This window comes from Larus michahellis, chromosome 23 (assembly GCF_964199755.1).
Source record: "Larus michahellis chromosome 23, bLarMic1.1, whole genome shotgun sequence".
Lineage (NCBI taxonomy): Eukaryota > Metazoa > Chordata > Aves > Charadriiformes > Laridae > Larus > Larus michahellis.
Window position 1 is genome coordinate 3,682,240 of NC_133918.1, and position 15,323 is coordinate 3,697,562.

The 15,323-nt window shown below is 67.0% G+C and overlaps 2 protein-coding genes across 2 annotated transcripts; one reads left to right on the plus strand and one right to left on the minus strand.

Moving 5' to 3' along the window:
- Positions 1 to 505: 505 nt before the first annotated feature.
- On the plus strand, positions 506 to 8,899 carry FSTL3 (follistatin like 3). The gene is made up of 5 exons (XM_074565968.1): positions 506 to 674; positions 3,440 to 3,625; positions 6,470 to 6,685; positions 8,342 to 8,569; positions 8,711 to 8,899. Exons 1-5 carry the CDS (start codon positions 614 to 616, stop codon positions 8,761 to 8,763), a joined length of 744 nt encoding a protein of 247 aa, XP_074422069.1. The 5' UTR covers positions 506 to 613; the 3' UTR covers positions 8,764 to 8,899.
- Positions 8,900 to 13,408: 4,509 nt separating this feature from the next.
- PRSS57 (serine protease 57) lies at positions 13,409 to 15,200 on the minus strand. Its single transcript, XM_074565804.1, has 5 exons — positions 15,131 to 15,200; positions 14,715 to 14,868; positions 14,379 to 14,523; positions 13,687 to 13,947; positions 13,409 to 13,588 (listed from the first exon to the last, which is right to left on the minus strand). Exons 1-5 carry the CDS (start codon positions 15,198 to 15,200, stop codon positions 13,409 to 13,411), a joined length of 810 nt encoding a protein of 269 aa, XP_074421905.1.
- Between the last annotated feature and the right edge of the window lie 123 nt (positions 15,201 to 15,323).

A 15,323-nucleotide genomic window follows, 5' to 3' on the forward strand; every position in this document is an offset into this window, starting at 1 on the left:
GCTCTGGGCAGCACCCAGGCCCCGGCAGTCCCCCACCTTCGGGATCTCCCGGGTCACGTCTCCGCTCCGAAGGTCACATCCCTTCCTCCGCACCCCGAGCGCGGGGGCACCCCCAAACCTTCCCCAGCCCCTCGGCCACCCCAGTGCGGTCCAGCTGCGGGGGGCCAGCCCCACGGACGCGTCGTCCCCCCCACCCCCCGACACCCACCCCCTCACCCACGGGCGGTGACGAGCAGCCCCTCGCTGCACCCCACATCCGCCCCCCCGCGCTCCCACCGACCCCCCCCCCCTTTTTGCACCCCAATTTCCACCCTCGCCCCCCAACTCTCAGCCCCCCCCGACACCCCCCCCCTTTTTGCACCCCAATTTCCACCCTCGCCCCCCAACTCTCAGCGCCCCCCCCACCCCCCATCGCCCCCCACCTCCCACCCCCGCCCGCTGCCCCCGCCCCCGGCCGTGGCCCCCCCCCAGCCACCCACCCCTCGCCGCCCCGCCCGGTGATTCACCGCCCCGCCGCTTTATAGCTCGGCCGGCCCCGCCGCCGCCGCACAGGCAACAGGTCGCCGGAGTGTCCCGGCCCCGTCCCGGTCCGTCCCGCCGCCCCGGCTCGGCCATGCCGCTGCGGCTGGCGCTCTGCCTGCTCGCCCTCTGCAGCCCCGCCGCCGCCGCGCACGGTAAGTGCCGCCGGGGTGTGTGTGTGGGGAGGGGGGGGTCCCGCCGGAGGGGGAAGGGGGTGGGGGGACGGCGGCACCGGGGCCGCCGCTCCCCGCCGGGGCCGCCCCGGGCCGTCGGTGCCGCCGGGATCCCGGCTCGGCCCCGCCGGCAGGTGCTTGGGGCGGCTCTGCCCGGGGTCCCGGCGCCGTTACCGGGCTGTCCCCCTCCCCGCCCCGGGCGTTGCTGTCCCCGTCGTTCCCCCCCGCCCCCCTCCCCGGTCCCTCCCGGCAGCCGCCGCCCCGGCCGGGTGGGTGCGGGCTGCGGGGCCGGGCTCTGGGCGGCAGAAACCCGTTTCCCCGGGAGGGGTTCGGGCGCCAGACGGTAGCGGAGAGGTGCCCGGGGCTGGCAGTGCCATCGGGTGACCCCTGTCCCCTGGCTGTCCCTCCCTGCAGGCAGCTGCCTCCGTTGGGCTCGGTCCCAGGGGTGCCGCAGCGGGAGCGGGTACCAGGGGTCCCGCATGGCCCTGCTGCCACGTCCCGTATGGTGGCGGTGCTGGTGCCCGGCCCCGCCATCCTGCACCTCTGTGTGCCCCGGGGTGGGGGCAACCGGGCCGACAGCCTGACTGGTCCCGCCAGCCCCCCTGCATTGCTCCCGGGATGGCTGCCTAGGGCGGGGGAGGGGGTGTCCCTCTCCCCAGGCTGGGGGGCTGGAGAGCCCCGCTCTGGAGCTATATGAGCTGGGTGGGAAGAACGGGGCATGGCAGCCGGTTCCTGATCTGGGTGTGGATTTCGCAGCTTGAACCCCTCCCGGTTCGGCTGACGGGGCTGGCAGCTCTCCCGGGAGGTGTCCGGGCTCTTGGGAAGCTGTTTCCCCGCAGGGAAGCCATCCCGCACTCAGGCTGGCCGGGATCCCGGTGCGGGGCTCCAGCAGCCCTTCCCGGCGGAGCGGTGAGAGCTGCTGCCGGCCTCGGCTCTCCCGCAGCGGCGCTGGGGTTTCCATCTTCCCCCTCACATGGTCCCATCGCTCTCGGCAGCATGGGCCGGTGCCGCTGCCTGACGAGCGGCAGGTCAGGATGCCCCAAAGGATGGGGGAGACTCCCGCGAGGCCCCTGGTGCCGCTGCAGCCCCCGGGATGGAGTTTGGCATCGCCCCCAGACCCCGGGATTGCCCCTCGCTGCTGCCCAGGGTCGAGTACAGGCACTGGAAGGCCCCGGGCAGGGACGTGCTCTGTGTCCCCTGGCAGAGCCCGGGTGCCGCAGCCGCGCTGAGTGCGGGAGCGCTGCACCCTCGCGGCTGAGGCACTGGGGAACCCCCAAGGATGAGGCACCCCAAGAGCCCCACGCTGGCCCCCATGCGTCACCTTGCTCCACTCACGGGGCAGGTGGGCTCTGTCTCCCTGGCTGGGGCATGTCCCTTGGCGTCCCAGCGCGACTCAGGAGGCGGCGTGTGCCCCGCTGCTGCTGGCTGGGGCTGCACCCCTGTGGTTGGACGTGTGATCAGGGGGCGCGTGGGTCCGTCCCATGGCGGGTGGGATCCCACGGGCAGCAGTTGCAGGGTGACCACAGTCCAAAGCCAGAACGTGGCTCCCAGGGAGCTTGGTACCATGGAGGGGGGATCAGGGCCACTGGGTGTTTTAAAGGAGAAATGGGATCGAAAGACCGATTAGACAAATCCACAGAGGAAAACCCCCCCGAGGCAGAGGTGTGTTGGCCTGGCTGATGCTTCCCGCGGTGGCCAGGCTGCTGGTTCCCGCAGCCCGAGGGTTTGCTCCGTCCTTGTGAGGCAATCGCTGGCTGCAGCCAGGCTGGAGCCCCACCTGCTTTTGGCCGAACCACAATCGGGTGCATGGGAGGGAGTTGGAGGGACACCCAGGGTCCAGGGGGGGTGCTGACTCTGTTTTAGGACAGGGTGAATCCCCGCTTTGGAGGGGAGTGACTCCATCCCGGCACCAGCAGGATCTGTCCCTTCCCCCATCCCTCCCTCCCATCTTCAGCCGTTTAACAAACCAGCTCAAACGCAGCTAATGAGAGCATAAACCCAAATACGCGTCAGAAGAGGCTGGTTTGCAGAGGCGGAAATTGCAAAGGAATCACTCACAAAAAAAAAAAAAAATTATAACTGATTCGCTCGTGGGGTTAAGGAACAAACAGGCTTTTGACTCAGAGGGATCCGGTGCCGCTGGGCTGGCCCCGTCCCAAGGGCTGTGTCAAGTGCCCTGTTCTCCAGCCGGTGCCTCAGATGCCCCTCGCTGAGGCTGTGGGTGTCGGGCACCCTCGCTGTGGGGATGGTCCCTGTCCCTCCATGGGGCCGCTGGCCCACGCCGGGGGATCCAGCCCCCGCAGCACGGCTGTCCCTCGGGAACTGGGCAGCGATGCCGGGGGGGGAAAGCTGCAAGCCCAGATCCTGGCTGGGCATCTCCCAGAGCGTCGGTTGTGAGTGCTGGCATAACCAGTGCGTCCCTGAGGTGCCAGTGCTGGGTTTGGAGCCTAATGGCTCCTCCTTGGCCAGAGGAGCTGGGCTACCAGCAGCCCAGGGCACTGGGGCGGCAGTGCGGGCACGGAGCTGCCGCGCTGTGCCGGGCTCCCACAGGGATGCCTGCTCTGGGACAGCCCTTGTGCCGCAGAAGGGATGGGCACCAGCACGGAGCCTCTTCAGGTTCCCAATTTCATCCCAACCGGCCCTTCCCAGGCACTGGTGTGGTCCCCGTGGCTCTGCCCCACTGGTGACATGGCCGGGGTCTCGCTGCCCTTCCCGCGGTGGCCCCTCACCCTCTGCCCTCTCCGCAGGTGGGATCTGCTGGCTGCAGCAGGGGAAGGAGGCCAAGTGCACCATGATCCTGAAGACGGGTGTGACGTGGGAGGAATGCTGTGCCAACGGCAACGTGGACGTGGCTTGGTCTAATTACACCTACCCAGGCAACAAGATCAGCCTGCTGGGCTTCCTGGGGCTGGTGACCTGCCACCCCTGCAAAGGTGAGCTCTGCCCGGGGAGGATGCTCAGAGGTTTGGGGGGGATGCTCGGAGCCCGCAGCTCCGGATGGTGGGGCAGGGCTGCCCCACGGCAGGCTCGCCGGCTGCCTCCTGGGGTGTCTGGGGCAGCACAGGGACCCCAGGGACCACAGACCCCGTGCTGCTGCAGCCCTGGGATGGATGGGGGGCGGCTGGGGCTCATGGGGTAGCCTCCGTCCCCTGGCAGTTCTCGTTTCGCGTCTATTTTTGTTGCTTGGCTGCGGAGTGGGATGCGTGACCTGGGTCTTGGCTGGGCAGCCCGAGTGCGAGGAGCCGAGCTGGGGCTCCCAGTTCCCCGGTTAACTCTGCTGTGGCCTCCCGCCCCTGCCCTCGCCAGGTCTGCTCAGAGGGAAACTTCTGAAGTTGGGTTTTTGTGTGGTGGTGTGTGGTTTCTTTTTTTTTTTTTTTTTTGGTAAGGAAAAAAAGATCTATTTCTTCCCCTCTGCTCCCCCTTCCTCCTCCCAGCGTGTGTGTGAAATGGCTTTATGTAACGGGCAGTTCCAGAAGTGGAAACTCTCCAGCTGTGAGTTCCAGCCCCGCCAGATGTTTTGGCGTGCGCCGGAGGCGCGGATCCCCCAGTCGCACTTGCGTGGCCCTGTGAGAACATGCTGGAGGACCTGCTGACCGCAGTAGGCAGGAGCAGGTCTTTGGAAGGTCATGTCGTTATTTGCTTAAAGGGGGAAGAAAAAAAAAGAAATTCTTAAAACCGCTTCTTCCAGCCTCTCTGTGCTCCCTGGTGCTGCCGTACTGGCTGCTCCTTGGCCCTCGGGGTTGCACCCTGTGCCATGGCTGGGTGGGATCCTGGCCCTGCCTTTCTGCCCCATCTCCCCTGGGATGGTCCTGCTCGGTGGGTGCCGGCAGCACCGGGACCCTCTCCAGGGGCTGGCTGGGAGCGCAGCTTCCCCGTGTCCGAGCGCCATGGGGACAGGCAGCCCTCGTCCCAGGGGTCTGCCCTCACCTCTGTGGGGAGGCTGGGAGGCACGGGGGGCTGCCAGCGGCCACAGATCCCACTGGGGGCTGCGGATCCTGGGGATCATCGGGATCTGGGAGCAGGACCTTTACCAAAAGCGCCGGAGAGCCCGGTCGGCACGTACCCCACACCTCCCCACCCTTCAGAAAGCCCCTGCCTGTCCCATCCAGATGGAGCTGGTGCTGCTCCCCACCGGGCTCCAGCGCGCCAGAGGCCTTGGAAAAGGGCGGATGAGCCGAGCCGGGTTCGTGGGGCCGGCAAAGGTTACTCCAGGATAAAGTGGCTGCAGCCACCAGCCCTGGGCCAGCAGCCGGGGCGGCCGAGCCCCGCGGGAAGGTGCTGGTCAGGCCCCGGGGTCTCGGCAGCAGGTCTCCGGAGGGGAGGCAAAATTCCTGGCTCCAGCTGCTGGGGACACGGCGTCCCCCTCTGGGGCCACGGCGCAGGGGGGAGAGCCGGGCTGGGGTCACAGGGTGGATGGTCCCGCTGCCTCCCTCCTTGCGGAGACGGGATGGCCCAACTCTGAGCAGGTCGGCCGTGTCCTGGAGCCCTCCGGAGCGGAGGGCAATGAGGTTTCCGCTTGCTCCGGCAGCCCTGGGGCTGCCCCTCTGTCCCAGGGTCTCAACCCTGCAGCTTTCCGCAGGGATGCTGCCGGGGCTCAGCCTGCTGCTCTCCCCTTCCCTGGGACAGGCCCCAGCTATGGAAATCAGGGAGCAAACCGGGAACTGTCTGTCTCCCACCAGGGAATTTCCCCTGGGGAGAGCTGGGCCAAGCAGACAGGGAATTTCCCCTTCCTCCTCCTCCTCCTCCTCCTTCCCACCACCGCTGTCTCCCTAAGTGACCCCTCTCCGGTGGGGAAATCCCCCTCTGTGCCTCCCGACGGCTCCCAGCACACACCCTGTCTGTGGGAATCCCTCCTGCGCGGGGTGAATCCCCGGCTCGGGAAGTTTCTCGGTCCTGCCCGACCTTCCTCCCCGCGGGTGCTGATGGAGCCGTGTCCCTGCGCCGGGGGCAGCCCCTCTCCCCCCAACTCCCGGGGAGCAAAGGATCCCTGTGGGGTGAGGGGCTTCCAGACCCCCCATCCTTACCCTGCTGTGGGCTCTGACCCCTTTGCCTCTCCCCACGGAGGCACCAGCATCCGAGACTGGCCCCTCTCCGTCCCCTTGGCGTGGGCACGGCCCCGGGCGCTGGCGGGACCCTCTGAACCCGGCCCCCGGGTTGGCTGGGGGGGTTCGGGGGCCGGGGTGGGGGGGGTATGTGACCCTGGGGACAAAGCGGCCGCCTGTCTGGGGATCTGCGCTCGCTGCCGTGTCCCGCTCTTGTGTTCAAGTCACGGAGGCCCGGAGCGAAACAGGGCTGGGTATTGTCTGGTGGAAGCGGCGTTCTTGATTGCCCAGACAACTTGCGAAGCCCAGTTCCTTCTGGAGGAGCAGGGGCCTTGCAGAGAGAGATTTTTTTTTTTTTAAATTTTTTTTTTTTTTTTCCATTGCACAAGAAAAAGAAATGTCTCCTTCCAAAAAAGAACTCCATAGAAATGAGTGAGCTGGTGCTGAGCGGAGGCCGGGGCTCTGGCTGGATGAGCGTGCGGAGCTCCAGCCAACGACCTGCTCCTTGGCGGAGCTGAGCAGATCCAGATGCTGCTCGGGGCAGCTCGGCGTCAGCGTGTGTTTTTTTGGGACCCTGGGAGGGATTTGCGACCCCCGAGTGCTGATGCTGGCCCCGTCCCGGTCGGTGCGTGCCTCGGGGCGCCAGCCAGGCTGGGCACAGGGGTCCTTCCCTCGTGGGGGGCAGCCGGTGCTGCGTCCTCACGTGCCGGTCCCCTCTGTCTCCCCCCTCCACAGAGAGCTGCGAGGGGGTGGTGTGCGGCCCCGACAAGGTCTGCAAGATGAAGCACGGGCGTCCCCAGTGCGCCTGCGCCCCCGACTGCTCCAGCCTGCCCCGCAAGCTGCAGGTCTGCGGCTCCGACGGCTACACCTACCGCGACGAGTGCGACCTGCTGACGGCCAAGTGCAGAGACCACCCCGACCTCGAAGTGATGTACCAGGGAAAATGCAAAAGTAGGTGTCGTGTCCCCCCCACCGCCACCTTTTCATCCCATCCCCCGCGGCTCTTGTGTCCCAGCCCCGCGTGGGACCTGTCCCAGCAGTACCCGCGTGTAGGGAGATGGACGGCAGCGCAGTCCCGCGGGCTCGCCGGCTCTCCTGGCTACCATGAGCTGCTCGAGTGTGCCAAGGAGGGGTGGCCCTGCCATGTTGTGCCAGCACGGCTATGCCCACGGCTATGTCCTCCTCTCACCCGCCCAGGAAGACGGGTCCCCCCCGTTGTCCCCGCTGTGGGCAGCGTGTCCCTGGAGGAACCGTCCTGCCCCGAGCACCGGCGGCTCCACCAGCCTGCGCCTGGCGCTGGCTGTGCCCGGGGGGCGAAGGTCTGCCCCAGCGCAGGGCTCCCCCCATGGGACATGGGGCTCTGTTCCGGCTGAGGGGCATTGCTCCGCAGCCAGCCCAGCGCTGGTGGCCACCAGTGGCCTGCGGGGGAGTCGCGTCCCTTGGCATCGCCCTCGCTGCGGCTGGCAGCCACTGGCCACCCGGGGCCCTGGCTTGGCCACTCCAATGGGGATGTGGCAACGGAGCTGCCCGTGATGCCGACCCAGCCTGTCAGTGCAGCGGGGGCTTAGCCTTGCCGCCGGCTGAGGAATAACAGTCCGTAAAATGTCACTTACAAACATCGAGCCCCCTCTTTTTCTTTTTCTTTTTTTTTTTTTTGTTGTTTTGTTAAAGAGAGCAGCAGTCCTCCTTGCCCTGCCAAGAACTGTCAGAATTATTATGATTATTTTTGCCAGCCCTCCTCTCTGAAATGCTTTGCCTGTCAAGCTCTGGACTGCACAGGGAAATATGGGGCAAGAAATGTGAGTTGGGAGTTGCAGATGCCAAATCCCCTTCCAATTCCGGGGGGGGGCAGGGGGGTGGAGGAGAGAGAGATTGAGGAAGGCAGAAGGCCGGCGTTGCGCAGTATTTACGGTGTCGGGGGAGCACTGCGGGTCCCGCCGTGCCCCCATGGCTGCCACAGGAATGTGCTGGCGTGGGGGGGCCGCAGGGCTGGCAGGATGCGCAGACCTCAGGATGGGGTTTGGGGTGGGGGGGGGGGATGTCTATGAGCCCCCCCGCTCCGCGCCAGCCCTGCAGAGCTCTGCGCAGGGCCCGATCCTGAGCGCTGGCTGCCTCTGCCCCCGCTAACCGGGCTGGGTCGGGTCCAGGTGACCCTGCCCTTCACTGCTGGCCGGGGTGGCTGCCAGCTGGGTCAGAGCGGCTGCTGGTCACCGTGCCAAGGCACCTGCACGGGGCCACTCGCCCCCACCAGGTCCCACCGCGCCGAGCCGGGCTCAGCCCCCCGAGCTCAGGCTCTGCAGATGGATCCCCCCAGCCCCGCGAGGCTCCGGCTGGGGCTGTACCCAGGGGCTGCGGGGCCACGCGGTCCCTCACACCCGGGACATTGTCCCTCGCACCCGGGACATTGTCCCCTGCCAGCTCCCATCCTCGGAAGCGGTGGCGATGGGGGAGTTGGGACCCTCCAGCCCAGCTCTGTCCCCTTATGGTGGGAGGGGGCCGGGCTGGCTGGGTGTCCCTGGAGCGATGCCCGCCTGGATCGGAGGAGCTGGGGGAGGAGGACGGCCGTCCCCGGCTCAGCCGCGTCCTCCCGCGTGTGCTTTCCCGCAGAGTCCTGCTCCAGCGTGGTGTGCCCCGGCACCCACACCTGCGTGGTGGACCAGACGGGCAGCGCCCACTGCGTGATGTGCCGGACGGCGCCCTGCCCCGAGCCCACCAGCCTGGACCATGCCCTCTGCGGCAACAACAACGTCACCTACCCCTCGGCGTGCCACCTCCGGCGGGCCACCTGCCACCGCGGCCGCTCCATCGGCGTGCGCCACTACGGCAGCTGCTCGGGTGAGCGGGGCGTCCCGGGGAGGGTTGGGGCGGGGGGGCGGGGCAGCGGGCTGGGACCCCCAGCACCCGGCCGCCCCTCGCACCCCCCTCACCGCTTTCCCTCCTCCCCCCCCCCCTCCCTTTCTTCTGCTCCGTTTCCAGCTGCGGCCAGATTCTCCCCGGAGACGGACAACGCGGAGGAGAACTACGTGTGAATCCTCCCTCGCCGCGAGGCCGGACCCGGGAGACAGGGGCATTATGTGTATATTGTACAAATCATATACCTGATATTTATTAAGATAAAAAGATCCTTATTTATACCTGTCTATGTTATGCAGTCGCAGGGGGCCCGATTCTCGGTCCTGCCAGCAGGGGAGGGGGCTCCCAGCCCGTGCGGCCAGGGTGATGCCGAGCCATCCCAGGGAATGCCGAGCCATCCCGGGGATGCTCCGGTGTCCGGCAGAGCTCTCGGCCGCCGGCGCTCGTACAGCGCTGAGGGGGCGTCCGAGCTGCCGCACGTTGGGCCCCCTTTCCCCCCTCAACGTGTCCTTGGCCGGCAGCCCTGGGGCTATTTATTTTTGGATTGAATTCTCGGTACTCTGCTGACGTTTCTGGCCGGGACCTCGAGGTCTAGAGGGAATCTGCGCTTTCGCCTTCCCCGGAGGGGCTCAGCCCCAGCTGCCAGCGGCGGGAAAGGCAGCACGGGCTGCGTCAGATTGGGGACGGATAGATAGATATTTTTATATACATATATATAAAAAAATAAATATATATATATATGTATGTTATTTTTCTCCTAAAGTTTTAGCACGCGTATGTTAAAACGGATTTTAGTTTAGGCTTTTTCCGGGCCCCTTCACGGGGGGGATATAAGGATCCTGCCCATCTTCGGAGGCGACGCCGGTGCCCGACGGCTGGTGCGATAGCGGCCGGGCAGCGCTGCCCACTGCGGGCCATGGCAGCCCTCCCTGGGGGGGCACGACCGTCCCCCCCCGCTAACCCAGGCCCACCGAGCCCACTGCTGCAGCCGGTGCCCCAACCCGGAACCCACTGCCGGTGGGCAGCCTGCCCGGAGCCCTCCCGGCTTTGGAAGCAGCCGAGGGAGGCAGGGGGGTGGTCCATGGCCCCCGCAGGCACTCAGGGTGCCCAGCTCAGCTCCTGGCCCCCCTGCGGAGCCCCCCCGGGGGCACAGGGCTGGGGTGGCTGCGGGGAGCACGGTGTGGTGGAGGGGGACAGGAGGGGGGCGATGGCCCTGCCTGTCCCCACCCCGGGGACCCCCACCCCTGGCCCCCCCATTTCCCCCCCCACTCCGCCCCGGCTCTGTCGACACCCTCTGTATTTATTTTTACTACTTCTCTCATTTTGTGTGTTGTCACCTGTGTAAATACCATCTCATCTCTCACACCGAGAAGCTATTGCCTTTATATAAATATCATATATATTATATATATATATATATATATATAAAAAAAATACCCTATTTTCTATTTTTGTATGAGCGCGTTCTGATCCCTGAGGTAGGCGCTATGGGAACGTATACATTTCCTATTCGGTGTTGTTAGGGGCGTTTTACGGCTGTGTTACAATTTGGATTATAATTAAAAAGAAGAATAAACGCTCCCGCGGGTCCGGTTTTGTTGAGCGGGTTCCGCGGCCGCTACGTCTCCCGGGGTTGTTTCCCCCAGGGCTCTGCTGCCCCCAGCATCGCTGCCCATTCCCCCCCCCTCCTCTGGCCCCCCCACCGGGTCCGGGGGGACGTGGGGACAGCGGGATGGGAGAGCCCCAGGTGAGGAGCTCGGCGATGGGGGTTTTTTCCAACCGGGCCGAGGCCGCGTTTTGGAAAGGGGAAGAGCAAAGCAGATAAATCTGTTCCCAATATCGGGCCGTGCCATGAGGGTTTGGTATTTCACAAAACAATTCCTGCCGTTAATTGGGTCCCGATGTGCGATGCTCCCCCCCCACAACCCCCGCCGGCCGCCTGCGGCTTGGCGCTCCCAGCCCAACGGGAGCTGCCGGCACTTCCCCCCCTCGGCCGCGTCCCCTCTGCCGGGGGCCAGCGCACCCCGACGAGCATCGCCTGGGTCAAGACACCCCCCCCCAGCTCATGACCTGCCACCTGGACAGGCCCCGGCATGGCCCCCACAGCAGTGGGGGGCTCCTGGGGCTGGGCTGGCTCTGACAGAGAACCCCCCCCTCCCCCAGACCTGGAGGGGGTTTACACAGGGGAAACTGAGGCACAGTGAGGGGGAAGGAGACCTTTGCTCCTGGCTGGCACCCAGCGCCCTCAGCCCTCCCTGCAGACCTGGGGGGGCCACTGAGCATCGCCCAGGGTCCGGCCAGGGCTGCAGCCGGGCTTGAACCCAGGCGACTCGTGCTCCCCAGGGCTGCGCTGAGCCCGGCTGGGCCCCGCAGCGGCATCGCAACCTGGGGCGGGGGGCTCTCCTGCAGCCCCCCTCTACCCACCCAGCTCAGCGATGTGTCGTCCCCCCCCCAAACCCCTGCTTTCGGGGGTGGTTGTCAAGGAGCTGCCAAAACGCTGCCCAGGACTTTCCCTGGCGCCAGCGTTTGCCGCACGTGGTGGTGTGTGGCCCCGGGTTTCACTCCAGCCCGCCCACAGAGCCTTCCTCCCCGAGGCCACTCACCATCCTCCGCCTGCCCCGGCCGGAGGGTTTGGCCCCCGCAGCGCCTGGCGTGACGCCCTGCGCCAGCCCGCGGGCACGGGCTGCGGCCGCGACGTCAGCGCCCGCCGATGAGCGGGAGATTTCGGCTTCCAAAACGCGGCCGTGAGTCAGGCGCCTCCTTCCCCGCCGGTTTTTGGGTGGTCTGGGACGAGCTGGGACAGGCGCCGGCTCCCCAGGCTTCCCGGCAGCGCGCAGAAGCCCCGGGGCTGGCAGCCCTGCCCTGCCATCCTGGGGGGCTCTGCCCCACGCCGCCGCCACCAGGAGCCCACAGGGGTTTGGGGTTTCCTTGGAGGTTGGCAGCTTGGCAGGGGTCTGTCCTCTGCCGGCTGTCCCCCGGTGTCCCCAAGGCCACCGAAGCCCGTGGCTGTGTCCCCCTGACCCCATGCAAAGCCCCGCAGTGGGGAGCCGGGATTGGGACGGGGCAGCGGGGGGGGCAGCCAGCGCAGGGACCGTGGGGACCACAGAGGTGAGGGTGGCCTCTGGGCACGCTGGCCCAGCCCTGGCCTTCATCCTCCCTGGCAGAGCCCCCGAGGGTGGCGAGGTGGCCCGTGCCGGATGCTGCGGTCAGCTGCAGCCTCCTGCGGGACCCCCCGGGCAGGGAGGGCGGCTGCGCCCCGCGGCCTGCCAGCAATTTGCAGATAAAACAAACAACCAGGAGCAGGGAATGTCTGGATCCGTCCCCAGAGACGGCCGCGACGCCGGGCAGAGCCGCGCGCTTTGTGTGCCTCTCCGCTGAGACCCAGCAGCAGCTCGGCGCACGTACCAGCGTGGGCAGCTCCTGACCCCTGTGCCCGTGGCCACCCAGATCCCCCTGGGGCAAGAGCCCGAGCGTGCCGGGGAGGCGGGCGAGGCTCCCGACTGGATCCCCACGGCTCTGCCAGTGCAGCCGGGGTGGCCGGGCGCCCATCTGCCCCCGGGGGTTGTCTGTGGTTCCCTCTTTGGGGGGTCCCGTAGTGCGGTGGGGAGGGTGCGGTGTGGGATGGGACAAGATGAGACGGGATGGGATGAGACAGGGTGGGATGGGAGAGGATGGGAAGAGGAGGGTGGGACGGGAGGGGATGGGAAGGGGAGCCACACCCCGGCGGGAAGGCGGCTCCAACGCTGCTGAGGATGCTCCGTAGGGTGGCAGTGCCTGGATGTGAATCCCTGCTCCTCTGCGGCAGGGTCTGGTCCTGAGTGGGGGCTGCCACTTCCCTCCCTCCTCCTGCACCCCTGCTCCATCCATCCCCCTGGATGGATGGATGGATGGATGGATGGATGGATGGATGGATGGATGGATGAGCTGGGGGTCTGGCTGGGGACCGGAGCAGAAACGGGAGCAGCGGGATGTGCAGAGAGAGGGGTCGTGGTGGGGCAGGGGGACAGGATAGGGCAAAGCTGGGAAAAATCAGCCCCCGTTGAGGTGGGCAGCGGCCGCCTGGGCAGTGCGGGGTTAAGGATCGGCCCAACCAGCCCTCCTGGGCTCAGCTGCCATCGGTGATTAAGGTGATTAAAAGGGGGATAAAACCCTGCCCAGGATCTGCTGGCTCTGTGGGCAGGTGGGTCTTGGTCTTGGTCTTGGTCTTGGTCTTGGTCTTGGTCTTGGTCTTGGTCTTGGTCTTGGTCTTGGTCTTGGTCTTGGTCTTGGTCTTGGTCTTGGTCTTGGTCTTGGTCTTGGTCTTGGTCTTGGTCTTGGTCTTGGTCTTGGTCTTGGTCTCCCCATCAAGCCCTTGGTCTCCCCATCACATCCCTGGGGTAGGACCAGGGTGGGCAGGGTCTGGTGTGGGGTGGGCGAGTGTCCCTGGGGCTCCTGCCTGTCCCAGAGCCAGGGGCTGTGGCCCCCATGTAAGCTGGGGGTGGGGGACAGGGTGGGTTGAGGGAAGGTGGAAGGCAAAGGTCTGGGAATGAGGTTTTATTGAGGATGGCAAATGTTGCGGGGCACGAGGCCGTGTGAGGTGCCGGGGCTTCTTGTAGAGCCTGGGCGGGGGGGCTGTGCCTCCCCTCGCCCAGAGGCAGAGCCGATCTGCCCTGCCCTGGGCCGAGGAGCCCTGAGCATTGGCCCACAGACCCCCCTGGAGCTGGGAGGACCTGGGAGCCGCGGCCCTTTTCCCCCCTCCTGGGAGCTCCCAGGCAGCCAAGATGCCCCGGCCACACTCCCTGCAGCCCGTTTGCCCCCGGCACACCCCCAACCCCAGCCCGGTTAGGGCTTTGGCTGCCCCTTCTGCTGGCAGTGCCCTCGCACGGTGCAATGCACCCAGTCGATGTAGTTGGAGATCTTGGTGTAGATGTCAGGGTGCCGGCGGTCCCCGCATCTCTGCCCAGAGAACGAGACGATGCCGTAAACTTTCCCCTTGAAAATCAGGGGGCCCCCGGAGTCGCCCTGCGAAGCAAAGGGATGGGAGGAGGGGGAGATTAGCGGGTCTCCCCGGAGGGGGATGGCCGGGGGGTGGGGGGGCACGGGGCCGGGAGCGCACTCACCGCGCAGACGCCCTGCAGCGTGGCGTTGCGGCTGGCCCCACACATCATGTTGGGCGAGACTTTGCCCCTCCACAGGGTTCGGCAGAGGCTCCGCTTGATGATGGTGGTGCCGGTTTCCATCAGCTCGCTGGGCCGGTCCCCGTAGTTGGAGGTGTCCCCCCAGCCCAGCACGTAGCAGACGGTGCCGGGCTTCAGGTTGACGTCGGGTCGGGGCAGGCGGATGCGCTTCACGTACTTGTTCAGCGTGGCCGACTCGTTCAGCTGGGTGGGGAGTCGGGGGGCGTGGGTGGCTTCGCTTCTGGGGTCCCCTGACCCCCCCCCCCCGCCCCTGCACCCATCGCGCTGACACCCCTCTCCGCCCCCCCTCCCCAAACCTGCCTTTCCCTTCCCTCTCCGGAGGCTGCACCCCAACGCCAGCCCCTCTGCACTGGTCCCAGTCTGCTCTAGAGACCGGTTGCCCAGGAGCCGTCGAGGTTGGCGTGTCCTCAGCCGCTTCCATCGCACCCCACGGCGCGGTCCCGCTTCTCCGGAGAAGCACTGACATCTAGTGTCGGCTCGGGGCGTGGGGGACCCCATCTCCCCTCCTGCGCCCCACGGGGCGCAGGAGGGGAGATGGGGTCCCCCAAGCCCCGCGGGATGCAGGAGGGAGATGCCCACTTGGCTGGCGATGGCCGGCGGCGAGCGGGACTCACCTTCAGCAGGCGGATGTCGTTGTCCACCGAGCTGGGGTTGTAGCGCGGGTGGGCGATGGACTCCACGACGCTGAAGACCTGCTGGGACCTCTCGGGGTCCTCCAGCCTGTGGGCGCCCAGCACCACCCGCACCAAGGGGTTGTGCCTGCGGCAAGTGGGGGGGGGTGATTGGGGAGGGGGAGAAGGGGGCCAGCGAGGAGGGCTCAGGGGCAGCATGGATGGGTGGTGGTGCCGGGGGGGGGGGGGGGGCGGTTCTTCAGGAGCGTGTAACCCCCTGGGATGGGGGTATCTGTTTGATGGGGGCCGCGGTGTGTTGCGGGGGGGCCGGGCGCTCACCTGGGGATGGGGCAGTGGGCTGCCGTCATCACCCACTTGGGCCACACCAGGAAGCCCCCGCAGACGTGCTGCCCGTCCATCTGGATGGAGGCGATGAAGGGCCGGGAGTGAGGTGCCACCGCCTTTCCCCCGATGATCCGGCTCCCCTGGACTCCTGGTGGGTGGGTGCAGGTGGTCACCGGCTGCCGGAGAGTCCGGGCATGGCTCTTGCCCGTGTCTGTCCCGTTCCTGGATGCGCGTCCCGAGCACCCCAGCTCTACCCACGGGTGCCGAGCGAGCATCGGCTCTGGCCCGGGGGGGGGCTGAGCGTGGCAGGGCAAAGCCTCCCCTGCCCCTCTGGAGCCCGGGGTCTCCCCCTCCCGCCCCAGCCATGGCAACCATCCCTGCAGCCCTCTCAGCCCCAGCTCTCCCATTACCTGCCGGGGCCAGTGCCAGGAGCAGGACAGAGCCCCCCAGGCTGAGGATGAACAGTCCAGCCATGGCCATGCTGGCGCAGAGCGGGCCACTGTCACCTCCTCTGGGGCCGCTCGGGGGGGGGGTGTGCTTAAATAACCCCTGGGGGCTGAGCCTCTGCCTGGGTGCCGGCGGGTTTCTCCCCCTGGCTTCTTC

Coding starts and splice junctions, on each gene's coding strand:
- FSTL3 (XM_074565968.1), top strand. CDS start 614: ATGCCGCTGCGGCTGGCGCTCTGCCTGCTCGCCCTCTGCAGCCCCGCC. Junction 6,686..8,341: donor GTACCAGGGAAAATGCAAAA/GTAGGTGTCGTG, acceptor GCTTTCCCGCAG/AGTCCTGCTCCAGCGTGGTG. Junction 8,570..8,710: donor CCACTACGGCAGCTGCTCGG/GTGAGCGGGGCG, acceptor CTCCGTTTCCAG/CTGCGGCCAGATTCTCCCCG.
- PRSS57 (XM_074565804.1), bottom strand. CDS start 15,200: ATGGCCATGGCTGGACTGTTCATCCTCAGCCTGGGGGGCTCTGTCCTG. Junction 14,869..15,130: donor CCTGGCACTGGCCCCGGCAG/GTAATGGGAGAG, acceptor CCCACCCACCAG/GAGTCCAGGGGAGCCGGATC. Junction 13,589..13,686: donor CGCTGCAGGGCGTCTGCGCG/GTGAGTGCGCTC, acceptor TTTGCTTCGCAG/GGCGACTCCGGGGGCCCCCT.